The sequence below is a fragment of the Lontra canadensis genome, unplaced genomic scaffold (genome assembly GCF_010015895.1).
Source record: "Lontra canadensis isolate GAN:19392208 unplaced genomic scaffold, GSC_riverotter_1.0 scaffold43, whole genome shotgun sequence".
In the NCBI taxonomy this organism is placed as follows: Eukaryota; Metazoa; Chordata; class Mammalia; order Carnivora; family Mustelidae; genus Lontra; species Lontra canadensis.
Genome location: NW_022631037.1, coordinates 9,584,288 through 9,598,500, shown reverse-complemented (window position 1 = coordinate 9,598,500; position 14,213 = coordinate 9,584,288). Strand labels below are relative to the sequence as shown.

At 42.2% G+C, this 14,213-nt stretch overlaps 1 protein-coding gene across 2 annotated transcripts in view; it reads left to right on the top strand.

Moving 5' to 3' along the window:
• UTP18 (UTP18 small subunit processome component) overlaps positions 1-14,213 on the top strand; it is a 42,557-nt gene that overhangs the window by 17,067 nt on the left and 11,277 nt on the right. For both annotated transcript variants that reach the window (XM_032872037.1, XM_032872038.1), the window contains exons 8-10: positions 3,132-3,232; positions 3,680-3,770; positions 7,036-7,159. In XM_032872037.1, coding sequence (XP_032727928.1) covers positions 3,132-3,232; positions 3,680-3,770; positions 7,036-7,159 — 316 coding nt within the window. The remainder of the gene's footprint in view (positions 1-3,131; positions 3,233-3,679; positions 3,771-7,035; positions 7,160-14,213) is intronic.

The following is a 14,213-nucleotide window of genomic DNA, read 5'->3' as shown; positions in this document are numbered from 1 at the left end:
AGAGAGAGGAGGAAGCAGGCTCCCCGATGAGCAGAGAGCCCTACTCGGGGCTTGATCCCAGGACCCTGGGATCATGACCTGAGCCGAAGACAGAGGCTTTCACCCACTGAGCCACTCAGGTGCCCCTGGTTATAAAAGTTTTTGAACAACCACAGACTGACACACGAAAAGGTTTGGAACCCCAGATTACTAATTGAGACTCCAAAAGCAATTTCTGCTGCATCATTTAGAAGGACAAGTCGTAAGAGAGACACCTTGTTCTAGGTAAACACATAAGGAATTTGACCGTTTGGGAATAAAATTAGTTGGTCAGGCCACCATTTTGCTTATAGGCATTATGGTTTGGTAATATCTGAGCTTCAGCTTTCTCTTTCTATAAAGTCGAGGGTCCTAAATATTAAAAGAGATCATTTTTAATTTTTTTAGTTTTATTTTCTAGTTCTTATTTTGATTCCAGTTAGTTAGCATAGTGTTTTGTTAGTTTCAGGTGTACAATATAATGATTCAACAATTCTATGCATCACCTGGTGCTCATCACAAGGGCCCTCCTTCATCCCCATCACCTCGTTCACTCATCCCCCCACCCCTCGACTCTCCTTCCCTATAGTTTATTCAAAAGAGGTAATTGAGCGCTCGTGGCACTTGGTGGGGGCTGCTCCCACAGCAAAAGCAGCGTAGGGTCTATCCCAGCACAGCAAATCCACTTGCTGTCTTGGGGAACCTGGCATTGTTGTAATAAAATTGGCCATTCTTTTTTTTTTTTTCTTTCTTTTCTCTCTCTCTCTCTCTCTTTTTTTTTAAAAGATTTTATTTATTTATTTGACAGAGAGAGAGATCACAAGTAGGCAGAGAGGCAGGCGGGGGGCTGGGAAAGCAGGCTCCCTGCTGAGCAGAGAGCCTGATGCGGGGCTCTGTCCCAGGACCCTGAGATCATGACCTGAGCCGAAGGCAGAGGCTTAACCCATTGAGCTACCCAGGTACCCCAGCCATTCTTTTTCTTACCACTTGCTCTTTAGTTGACCTAAAAATGTCATTCACAGTTCTACAAAAAGATTTATATCTGACATCTTCAAAGCATTGTATCTTCTTTCTCAAAGTCATACGTTTTGTCTGGTTCCTATTTTGGAAGGTTCAGTGTTTGTAAAAAGCAATTACAATATTGATATTAGTGTTTATTATTTTTTGTGAGGTTAAAAGCAAAATGCTGTATACATATTACTGGTATTCTGTAAGTTTTGGATGAAAATGCGGTGGTTTTTTCATTTAATTTCTATATCAACTGCCTGTCTTTATTTGCTGCAAGTCTAGTATTTCCTTGTGGAAGACACTCTCCTTCCTGAATTCCCTCAGAACAACAGGATTCCTTAGGCTACAAGCAGGAGGTCTTCGAGCCACCTGTGCCAGAGAGCAGGCTTGATGTAACGAGCCCTCTGGCTATTGCCTCTGTTGTTGCCACACTGGGTCTGTGTGCACAGAGTGAGGGAACTCTTCCCTGCTGCTCTGACAATCCGTGCACAGTCTGTAGCCCTCCATGGCTGTGGGGATCCCCAGCTGTAGGCCTCTGAGTTCTCTCTTGCATTCCTCCTGTCCAGTTCTGTGTCAGTAGGGTTAGGTTGGGGGTGGGGTGTGGTTTCTGGCTGCAGCCCCACACTGCGAGATCTAGCCTCCCTTCCCTGCTTCATCATGTGATGGGATTTTCCTTATGCTTGGAGCTGTTTCTGTATATTGTAGTCAAAGCAAAAAGCTTGCCCAGAAAGGGGGATGAAAATTACCCTAGAGAGGAGTAGGTTCAGAGTGAACCCCATTAGCTGGAAATATGTGTCTGGATTGAGTTCCCTCAAGAGACCTAGGGTATAGTCTTTGTGGGCAGCACTGGAGTGGGAGGCCTGGTTTGTAGGATTGTGAACCATCTGGATGAAAACTGTTCATAGGATGGAGGCGGTCTGTGGCAGCCTTAGCCAGCATTTTCCTGTAGGGGAACAAGGATTTCTCACTAGAGTTTTCTCAGTTTATTTATTCTGATGAATGTTTTAACTTAGCAACTTAAATATTTTTTGAAATAATTTTTTTTTTTAAGATTTTATTTATTTATTTGACAGACAGAGATCACAAGTAAGCAGAGGCAGGCAGAGAGAGAGGGGAGGAAGCAGGCTCCCCGCGGAACAGAGAGCCCGATGCGGGGCTCGATCCCAGGACCCTGGGATCATGACCTGAGCTGAAGGCAGAGGCTTTAACCCACTGAGCCACCCAGGCGCCCCTGAAATAATTTTTTTTTGACCAAGCAGAACATTCATGTGGTGCAAAAATCCAATATATACAAAAGGGTGAGGAAGGAAAACTTGACTCTGCTCTGTTTTCCCTGGCCACCTGCTTCCCTTCCCTACAGGGGGCCAGTGGTATCTCTTCATTCCTTCAGCACCCTTTCTGTCAGGCAATTTCGTAATGAGTAAGTTTGCTCACTAAGCAGTCCTGATGGAAGGAGTCTCCTGCATGGTCAGTATGAGCCTTTTAGGGATAGAAAAGGAACGTGTCCTTTGGGAAATAAGTAAATTGACTGGTTTATATTCTTAGCTCATGTGATTAGGTTGCATGAGTCACATTTTGGGAAACTAATCAGCTCTTGAATATACTGACACTTTTTGAGTTCTTTTTTCTTTTTTTCCTTTTTGGATCCACGAAGTTAAGACTAGACTCCGTCATGGGGTGTTTAGTTGGTGGCCAGCAACTAGTCTCTACATGTTACTGTGTTTTAGCTGTTTCTGATGGCCGTGCATTTCCCTCCTGGTAATGAACTTTGTGACAAAGAAGTATAATTTATCCTTTTAGTTAATTACAGATGTTACCGTTCACATTTGGAAAATTAGTTGGTATGTTTACTGTTCATAGAGCTGAATCTTTGGCCGCAGTTCAAATGGTGACTGTTAACCAAGACAGGTAAAGGAAGTACGTGGTAATGACCTTATACTTGGGTCACACTCAGTGATCCATAGGGTCAGACTTATTCAGAGTCTGAGCCTACTTTTGGTTTAGTTTGAGGCAGTTAGATATTTTAAAAGAAATTCTCAATTGCCAGTGAAAGATAACATTACTGAAAATCGTATTAATCTTTATTAATTTATCTCTTCTCTCAGGTTTGAAAGAGAAGATAGTGAGGAGCTTCGAGGTGTCGCCAGATGGGTCCTTCTTGCTGATAAATGGTGTTGCTGGATATCTTCATTTGCTGTCAATGAAGGTCAACTATTAATAGTGTCTGCTTGTTCGTTCAGGATAAGACATCAGTGTAGGGATAGTCTTTTTTTTTTTCTTAAAGATTTTTATTAATATATTTGACAGAGATCACAAGTAGGCAGAGAAGCAGGCAGAGAGAGAGAGGAGGAAGCAGGCTCCCCGCTGAGCAGAGAGCCTGATGCGGGGCTCGATCCCAGGACCCTGAGACCATGACCCGAGCTGAAGGCAGAGGCTTAACCCACTGAGCCACCCAGGCACCCCAGTGTAGGGATAGTCTTGAATGAAATCTGCATCTGAGTGGAGGGGCACAGTGGGACTTGGGGAGAACTTGTGAGTTTAGGGACAAAGTTTAGTAGGTGCTACAAACCAGAACTAGATTGTTTTTATTCCCAGTGTGATTCTTCCATGCACCTGCTAACAATTGGATAGGTAATATTTGTTATTCTTTCAGACCAAAGAACTGATTGGTAGCATGAAAATTAACGGAAGGGTTGCAGCATCCACGTTCTCTTCAGATAGCAAGAAACTATATGCCTCTTCAGGTGGGTTAATGACATGATCACCTAAAGCTTTTTTTTTTTTTTTTTTAAGATTTTATTTATTTATTTATTTGTCAGAGCGAGAGAGAGAGAGAGAGAGAGAGAGAGAGCGCGCGCGCGCACACAAGCATGCAGAGTGGCAGGCAGAGACAGAGAAAGAAGCAGGCTCCCCGCTGAGCAAGGAGCCTGATGTGGGGCTTGATCCCAGGACTCTGGGGTCACAACCTGAGCTGAAGGCAGCAGTTTAACCAACCGAGCCACCCAGGCATCCCTCACCTAAAGCTTTTTAAAAGCTTTGGATGTGTTTACGTTTCAGATTTAACCCAAAACAGTGTTTGAGTTTAGATTTCTTTGTGTTAGAAAGTAATTTTTATTTTTATATTTTTGTCATTGCCTTTTGCCTTCTTATTTACTAACTAGTAATAGTGAAGAGCTAACCATTTAACCATGTTACCGTGTATGGGGAAAAGACGGGAAGAAAATGATTATTTAAAAGATGATTCATGTTCAGTCTTTCCTTTTGAAAGTCACCTTTTTCTTTTAGCAGTACCTTTTCACTTGGATAGTGTTCGGAATGTTCTTCATTATTGACTGAAAACAATTCCGGTTTCACCCTCTGACATTCCTGTGGTGCAGTAGAATAGCTTTCACCCCGACAGTCTCTAAATCTGGCACTTTTCTGCTCTCCTGCCTTGCTGATTGTCCTGTGCCTTCTTGGGCTGTTAGTCCCTTTCCTATAGGATCTTGGGGCCATCATAATCTCAGTGTAGCTCATGATGCTTGGTAGTGGGAGGCATCAAAGTGGTTCTGCCTGTGACTACTATTGTCCAGTCTCTGTGGGGCTCTTTGGCAGAATTTTTGCTATACCTCAGCTAGCAGCACTTGAAAATATATAGCGTTAGTTTTTTTTCTTTCTTTTTTTTTTAAAGGTGTAAAAAAAAAGGTGTAAAAAAAGGTGTAACTGACATACAACATATTAGGTGTACAACGTAATGATTCAGTATTGGTGTATATTAAAAATGACCACCACGATAAGTCTGGTTATCATTTGTCACTACACATAGTTAGGATTTTTTTTTCTTGTGATGAGAACTTTTAAGATCTACTCTCTTAGCAACTTTCAGATGTGCACTACTGTATTAGTAACTGTGGTTGCCATGTTGTACGTTGTCTCCATGACTTATTTTATAACTGGATTAAAAAGTTGTGTATGTGTTTTTTTTTAAAGATTTATTTATTTATTTTAGAGAGTGCACGAGTGGGGGAAGGGGCAGGGGCGGGAGAGAAAGAGAGAGGAACTTCCCTCCTGAGTAGGGAGCCAGCCATGGGGCTTGATCCCAGGACCCTGAGATCATGACCTGAGCCGACACCAAGAGTTAGACACTTAACTGGTTCAGAGTCAGAGTTCTGTGTTCCTAATGAAATCGCTCTCGGATCCTGGGAGGGTCAGAGTGGGAGAGAGGAGATGGAGGGTCAGAGATACTAAAATTTCTGTATGAACTGGATGCAAATGTAAAATATTTACAGATTTGGTCGTTACTGTGGAGGTCTTATTTTCCATAACAAAGGTCCTAAAAGCATAGGGAAGAGTAACCCAAAGTCTGGCTTTGGTAACATCTAGATGACCTTCCCACGGTTGATCCCCTTTCTTCCCATTTTAGTCTGTTGCCAGCTGGGCTGATAGTAAAACTACAATGCCCTCCTTTATTGTAACATTACTGTACAGACAAATGCAAAGATTTTCAAATTTGACCCTGTTTAGTTTTTTCAAACGTATTTTACTACAACTTAATCTACACCCTCATGTCAGCCTGGGAAATCATCTTTGTCAAGGAAATAGTTGAAATAGTGAGCTTAATTGAATTCTCACTGGGAGGATAAAAATACAGAAAAGCGAACTTTAAGGGTGCCTGGGTGGCTCAGTTCATTGGGTGACCGACTATTGGTTTTGGCTCAGGTCATGATCTCAGGGTCCTGGGGTCAAGTCCTGCACCACCTCACACTCTGCTTGGAATCTGCTTGTTCCTCTCCTTTTGACAACCCCCTCCCAATAAATAAATAAGTAAATAAAAATCTTAGAAAAGTGAACCAGAGTGCAATATCCACAGAAAAGGCAGAGATGAAATGGGTGCGTGAGGAACACCTTTGTGGTGAGTGTAGGGTCATTAAGAAATCTTTAAATGGGCGTGTGAGGAGGAGAGTGATCATCAGTATCATGGGCCCATAGGGGAGGGAAAAAAGAATGAAGGTGGACTTTGGCAATAGTCATCTCTTTCTTTTTTTTTGTAAGTTTATTTTTTTTTAGTAATCTCTTTACCCAGTGTGGGACTCGAACTCATGACCCCCGAGATTAAGAGTCGCATGCTTTTCTGACTGAGCCAGCCAGGCTTCCCAGTGGTCTTTACGGTCATGAAAGTATTCATGTTCCCTTCACATTTAACATACTCCTCAGTCTTACACACATTTTCCCTTCCCTAAACTGTTGTGCTTATTGGTCACAGCTGACATTTATCACTTTTTTAAAGATTTATTTATTTAGTTTAGAGAGAGAGTGCATGCACTTGAGCAGGGGGCAAGGGGAGGCCAGAGGGAGAGGGAGAGAGAAAATCCCAAGCAGACTCCCCTCTGAGCACAGAGCCCAGAGCAGGGCTCCATCCCACAACCCTGAGATCATGACCTGAGCTGAAATCAAGAGTTGGAGACTCAACCGACTATGCCACCCAGGGGCCCCTCACAGTTGGCATTTATTATTGTTTAAATGACTTGATAGTAGGTAAGTTGTATGTATCTTAAATCATAATTCCCTTGTGGTCTGGATCCCTTCATTCTCCCTTCATCATGACTATCATCATCAATTTGGTGTCAGTATCCTGGCCGCACGTGAAGGTGCTCTAGTGCCTGTTAATGGAGGTTGGAACTTACTATGGTGGGTATTTTGTTTTTTTGTTTTTTTCAGATTTTCTCCCCATAATTCATCTGAGTGAAATGTGAAAGTTTTTTCTGGAAGTTCAACTCAAGCCAAGAGTTTGTGATTTTCACTCTAAACTAAAAGATACTTTTATTAACTACTGATTAATGTGCAGTTTTCTATATATGGGAATGTTTACCAGAAATATTTTTAGGCCAGTTTTCTAGACCTAGGACATTTATAGTGACTTTTTGTTTGTAGTCCCTTCTAGTATTAAAGAGGGGCTAAGAATGGTAAGTTCACTTGGCTTTCAAGTTTAAAACAAAATTAACCAAACCCTTTCTTGGCTCTTTCATGCAGGCGATGGGGAAGTTTATGTTTGGGATGTGAACTCTAGAAAATGCCTTAACAGATTTGTTGATGAAGGCAGTTTATATGGATTAAGCATTGCCACGTCTAGGAATGGACAGTATGTGGCTTGTGGGTAAGTATAAAGAGGTTTCTGTGACCTTAATCATGTGCTAGTGAGAAAATGCTAAAGAATCAGATATACTAGGGGCATCTGGGTGCCTTAGTTAAGCATCCGACTCTTGATTTTTGGCTTAGGTCATGATCTCAGGGTCATGAGATCGAGCCACACATTAGGCTCTGTCTAGGCATGGAGTCTGCTTAACATTCTTCCTCTTCCTGTGCTCTTCTCCTCGGTCGTACTCTCGCTCTCTCTTTCTAAAAGACATACGTAAGTAAAATTAAAAAAAAAGAAATATACTAAATAGTGCCTAACTAGTTCTGTGTATAAACTCTTCAGTAATAGAGAGTCAGTACACCCAGGTGTTTTGCATTTTATCATCTTAATGCAATGTTTAATAATGTTAATGGTGGCTTATGAGCACTTTTGACAAGGAAATACAGGACTGCCTTATGTCATTATATTTTTTCCTTATATTTGGAATATTCATTTGATCACATCAAGTTTTCTTATTGCTATTTTGGCTTCTTGCCATTGACAAGGAAACAGAATAACTTAAACCTTAGGTTTAAGTTTTAAAGGTACTTAAGCGGTTTTTCTTTGTTTGGCTAGTGGTACAAATCAAACATAGGTTCCTTAGAAATACTGTTCGTTAGTATTGTGGAAACTTTGAAAATATTATCTAGAACATGTTACTGTGTTACCACTGGAAGGAAATGGCTATTACACTGGGGGAAAGATGGCTCTGAGACTTACCTGGATTTCTGAATTATCTTACCGACCAAATCACTTATCAGTCCCTGTAACTTTAGAGCTGCCAACAGTGGATTTTTATGACTTTCTTAGACTAGACACAACTTTAGTCAAATCTTCCCAGTTGAGAGATGCCATCTGGAAGCACAGCATAGTCCCCACTCCTTCTTCACTCCCTCCTTCAAGGTTAAAATTGGGGCAAATCCTCATAAACATCCCCACCACCATTTGAAAATTGGTCACCTCCTACCTTTGGGGCATGTGGGAAGTAGGACCAGGCTGTGGAGCTTAGAGATCAGGTCAAAACCAAGGCCTTTGGAGATTGCTCAAAATGTTGAAAATAGAACTACCCTATGACCCAGCAATTGCACTACTAAAGATACAAACGTAGTGATCCGAAGGGGCATGTGCACCCAAATGTTTATAGCAGCAATGTCCACAATAGCCAAACTATGGAAAGAACCTAGATGTCCATCAACAGATAAATGGATAAAGAAGATGTGGTATATATACACAGTGGAATACTATGCAGCCATCGAAAGAAGTGAAATCTTGCCATTTGCGACGACGTGGATGGAACTAGAGGGTATCATGCTTAGCGAAATAAGTCAATCGGAGAAAGACAACTATCATATGATCTCCCTGATAAGAGGAAGTGGAGATGCAACATGGGGGGTTAAGGGGGTAGGAGAAGAATAAATGAAACAAGATGGGATTGGGAGGGAGACAAACCATAAGTGACTCTTAATCTCACAAAACAGAGGGTTGCTGGGGGGAGGGGGTTTGGGAGAGTGGGGAGGGTATGTGCTATGGTGAGTACTGTGAAGTGTGTAAACCTGGTGATTCACAGACCTGTACCCCTGGGGATAAAAATATATGTTTATAAAAAATAAAAATAAAATAAAATAAAATTAAAAAAAAAAACAAAAAAACAACCAAGGCCTTGACAAGGGCCCCTTCATCTCCTGTGTTCCCTAGTCAACGTACCTGCTACAGACCTGTAGGGAGGGATATCTTAGGGAGGAGGGGGGAGCCCAGTGTTTGCCCAGAGTGTGTGCACTATGGCAGCGGCCCATGGTTGCCAGAACTTCTGGCACTAAGGCTCCTTTATTTTTTTGTTTTTTGTTTTGTTTTGTGTTTTTTTTTCCCCCCTCTGGAACTAAAACTCCTTTAAGATGAAGACTGGTTTGAAACTAATTTTAAGCAAAATTGCCCCAAAATGACCTTCACTTAAATTTGTGTAGTTTTCTTCTGATCCTTTGCCTCTCTTTTTTGAATCACTTTTATTATTTTAGTCATTGGGCCCTTCGAAGGACCCAAAAAGGAAAGAATCTAATACTAGTTTAAACTCATTTGATTTTAATTGTGCTCAGTGTAATGGAATTCTGGTTCTGATATGCTTGGTTAAATTATTAGTTTGTTATTGTTATACCTGTAGAGAAAGGCCTTAACCTTGTTAGAGGAATTTCTGAGGTTATTAGGGAGGTGGGGAAGAGTTACTGGTATTACAGAAGCTAGAGGCAGGAGAAGCTGAACTCCACTGGGCTGGCTTGCGTTCTCTCCCCTTCTTCCTCATTCTTCCATCTCTGCCCTGCTCCTCCTCTCTCTGCCCTCTGCTGCCCTCTCTGCTCTCCTCCTAGTACTGCTGTGAAACCCCTCTGTCTTGGCCTCTGCTTTTAGGAGTTGATGCCTTTGATTTAAAAACCCACGTTTTGTATCTTTTAATTCTTTTGATTCAGTGTCCTGACATAAGGTAGATGCTTTGTTTGTAGTTTTGCTCTGATAGGGGAGTAGGCAAACTGTTGAAAATAGAGAGCTCTCTTCATTTATGTTACTGTTTTTTTAAAAAGATATTTATTAATTTGAGAGCGCGAGCAAGTGCATGAGCAGGGGTGGGGCAAAGGGAGAAGCAAACTTGGTGCTGAGCAGGGAGCCTGATGCGGGATTCGATCCCAGGACCCTGGGACCATCACATGAGCCGAAGCCAGATGCTTAACCAATTGAGCCACCCAGGAGCCCTGCGTTACTGTTTTTATGCCATTTGTTAATGTAAGGATTACTATATACTTTTAGAAAGCTTTCATATTAATTCCTGCAATATCAGAGTTAGAACGTACTTGGGAAATCTCTGGACTACACTTCATTCTGTAGACACCCACTGATGTCAGGATTGTCCTGGAAGAGACCCCTGGAGTCGCTGACAGAGTGATCTGGAACCCTGCGGTCTCACGGTTTCAGGGGCGGTCCTCTCACTCCACGGGGTGCAGTGTGTAGTTAGAGTGTACCTTTGCTGCATCTTGTGTCAGTGTGTTAGGGTGTCTTGTTTTGTGACTTCCTAGCTGGTCTGGAAGTCAGTCAGTTCAAAAAGGAAGAGACACGTGACTGTCCACTAGGTACAAAGCACTGTGTATTGAAGAGTGGAAAAGAGTTGAGACATGGCATGTTCTCTGTTGTGTGTGATGGCGCTTTGTGGGCAGGGGCCTGTAGGACCTCAGACAGCAGCTCACCAAATTCAGATGACCATGTAAGGTAACTTGGAGAATCTCTCTTGTTTTATTTTATTGTTCCAGTCTCTCTGCTACTGTGGGGGAATTGGGAATGTCTCCTGCTGCAGCCATGGCCCAGATCACAAGATTAGTCTCCTGCCTTTACTAGGGGTGCAAGCTACAAACCACTTTGGGGCCTTTGCATTGTGAGAATTTTAGGTCAATGCCATTGAAATACCTATTTTTGTATTTTCAAATCAAAGTTTTATCAGTGATGAGAGATTTGTTGACTGTAGTCTTCATCAGCTTCTCATAAATACACAAATTAAAATTGCCTTTTTTGGGGCACTTGGGTGGCTCAGTCGGTTAAGGTCATGATCCCAGAGTCCTGGGATCAGTCCCCTCATTAGGCTCCCTGCTCTGCTTCTTCAGAGTCTGCTTCTCCCTCTTCCCCTGCCCCTCCCCTGCTTTGTGCACGCTGTCTCTTTTGCTCTCAAATAAATTAAATTCTTTAAAAAAAAAATGAAAAAAATAAAATTACCTTTTTATTGTGGTTCCCATCTAGTAGTTTCAGACTTTGAATCATAATTATAATAAAGAGATTTAGCAGCAGAGTTTTTCCCAGTGTTTACTATGTGCTAAGGACTGTTGTTTTTTTTATGTAACTATATATGTGCATATATGGGTGTATATTGATTAAATATGTATGTGGGTGTGTGTATATATTTTTTACATATAAAGTAACTCTCATTTCCTGCTTCACAATATAGGTACTAGTCTCTCCGCCTCATAGGTGTGGGAGTGGAGGCACTGTGATTAGGTAACTTGGTTAAAATCGCACAGAGAGTAAGGGAGAGCCAGCTGTTACAGCCCAAATAGTCTGGCGGCAAAGCCAGAGCTTTTAACCCCTTTACATCTGTTTTGAAGGTACATCTTCCTGCGTCTATGTTTTTAAATATGTGAAGGTACAGTGTACTAGGAGTTTTGTAAATTAAAAAATCTTATAAGAAACAAAGAGAATTTATAGTCCAGTTTGTCTTGAGTATGAATCCTTTTGTGCCATGTATGTAATCCCTTTGGAAGATCTACTTCAAGCATTCTGTGTTTCAGGTTTTCCGTAGCTTTATCTTTTATCTCTTTAAATCTCTAAATGTACCTTGGATTGCTGTTTCTCCTACTTACATCTGGGTTTTAAGCCCTCAGCTTAAGACTTTGCTTTAGGATTTTTTTGATTTGAGTCACCTCTCTGGCTTTGGAAAATATGAGAGCTAGTCTTCTGGAACTTAAAGCTAATAACCCAGTGTCTCTTTCATCTTAGTGCTGTAGGATATTTTCAGTGTTTTTATTGTCTTGTTTCTGTTCCCTCCCTTGTATGTATCTGGATGGCATCTTAACCCATTGAGCCACCCAGGCGCCCCTCTGGATGGCATCTTGATCTAATCCTGCACGTCCATCACAGTTGCCACTGGCCACATGTGGCTAGTTAAATTTAAATTAATCAAAATAAAAATGTGTTCCTTAGTGACACGTGCCCCATTTGAAGTGTTCGGTAGGCACACGTGTGTCTGGTGGCTCCCATGTCAACAGTGCAGGTGCAGCGCATTTCTGTCATCACAGGAAGGTGTGTTGAATCGAGCTAGTTCAGTCCAGTCACTTTATTGATAGGGAAGCTGAGGTCTAAGAATTGGGTAACTTGAGTTTTCTTTATTGGTTGTTACTCATTAAACTGATTATTGGCAGAGCTGGGTCTGGAACTCAGGTTGTCTGGTTCCCAATTCTGTGTTCTTTCCACACTGCACCCCCCTGAAGTTTTTGATTTTTATATTCAGAAAATACTGGATAATTCAGGGCTATGGGAAAATAAGAAATTCATTGGTATTTAGGGCCTGGAGTTAATAGTCCTTTAATTTTAACTCTCTCCTTGAACATATAAAATGATTTTCATTTTAGTTCATCTAGAGAATCTTCAGGACATACATGTTTTGCAGTGTCAGAAAAACCCATTTTATTCGGTGATGTGTTTCTGCCTTGGTTTTCTCATTTATAAAAATGGTGACCATTTAGCTAGGGATTGTGAGATAGAAGAATGACAGCGTGCCATTGCATTCTCATAGTTCATGGTCCCATGGTGAGGACAGGTGGATCCATGTGGCTCTTCCCAGACAAGTCATCAGGAGGTCTGTGGTTGAGATACAGTGTCTCTTAAAAGTGTAAGGATTGGGTGAAGGCTGTTGTAATAGTCACTTGGAAGAGTATTTTTATAGGTATTGGCACTTGAGCTAAGCTTTTGGAGGGCCAGATAGGATTTAGAGAAAGGTGTTGCAGGTAGTGGAAAGGAAAGGTATGGAGGGGAGAGGATTCAGATTTGGTTTCTGAATGGAGTGCAGATGGGATGACTCCTGAGGGCTTAGGTGACAAAGGGAAGCAGGAGGGGGGCAACTTCTAGAGGTCTTCTCACTGTGTCGAAGAGTGTGGACATTACATTGAGTGGAAGGAGAAAACATCAAGGGTTTTTTAAGTAGAGGAGAGTCATGATCATATCTAGATTTTAGGGTTTGAAGTAGATAATTCCCATGACAGCTTTTGGGGGGCAACAGGTGCAGGGAGCTTTGAGGTCATTGCAATGGGGCCATCGCTAAGGACAGTGGGAATGGGAATACGAGAGAGGCAATGATGTTTGTGATGTAGATCAAAGCTGCTTAGAGAATTGGGATGGGAGAGAAGCAGTGACATTCTCAGGCTCTCGGCTTGAGCAGCTGGAAGGGTGGGCTTGTCCTTGCATGAGGGGGGAAGAGGAGAAAGAGTGTGGGAAGACGTGCATTCGTGTCCACAAGCAGTTAGAAGTGCGGTGTGTCTCAGAGTAAAGGCACTTATTTATTTATCTATTTATAAAAAGATTTTATTTATTTATTTGAAAGAGAGACACAGGGAACACAAGCAAAGGGGAGTGGGAGAGGGAGAAGCAGGCTTTCCGCTGAGCAGAGAGTCCAATGCGGGGCTCGATCCCAGGACCCTGGGATCATGACCTGAGCCGAAGGCAGATGCTTAAGGACTGAGCCACCCAGCGCCCCTAAAGGTGCTAATTTAGATGTGATTGGAACTAGGTGGTCCATAGGAGTAAGCGAGATATGAATGAGATACTAGACGTTGAGGTAGATGGGAAATAAAACCTTGGGGACAAGAGTCCATGGAGAAAGAGGTGACTGAGGATAAGAAGAAAGTCAGTAGAGTTCAGTCTCAGAGTATTCAGCAGAGGAGAGGATTTGAGTTCTGTGTTCGGCCTGTTTGCTTTAAGTTCTGTAGGCTGTCTATGGCTATGGTGACCCCCTAGTTGTGACAGTTAAAATGTCCTCCCAGGGGCAGAATTGTCACTCGTTGATGACTACTATTCTACTTTATAGTTTCTTCTTGCTCATAATATTAATTTCTTTGTGGCCCCTGTGTGCTCTTCCTTTATGCCTTTTTAGCTTTCACACCCACCACCGCTGTGGTTCCCAGTCCTAGTCCATAAGACAAACCCTGATCCGGCTTAAGTGCCATCATTCCTCTTTGTGAAGATTTTTGTGTACCGGGACACTCTGTGGTTGCTGATCTGCTAATGGATTGACTGCCTGTGACTCAGGAACTTGCTTCTAGCCCAGTCAGCTGTGGTTGTGGGTGGAAGGGTAGGAGTCATGTCTGTCGGCTTCTTTAGGTTATGTCCTGGGATCATGAACTGAGCCCAAGGCAGACACTTAACTGACTGAGCCACCTAGGTGTTCTGTTTGTTTGTTTGTTTTTTAGGATTATTTATTTATTTGACAGAGCACAAGCAGGGGGAGTGGCACGCA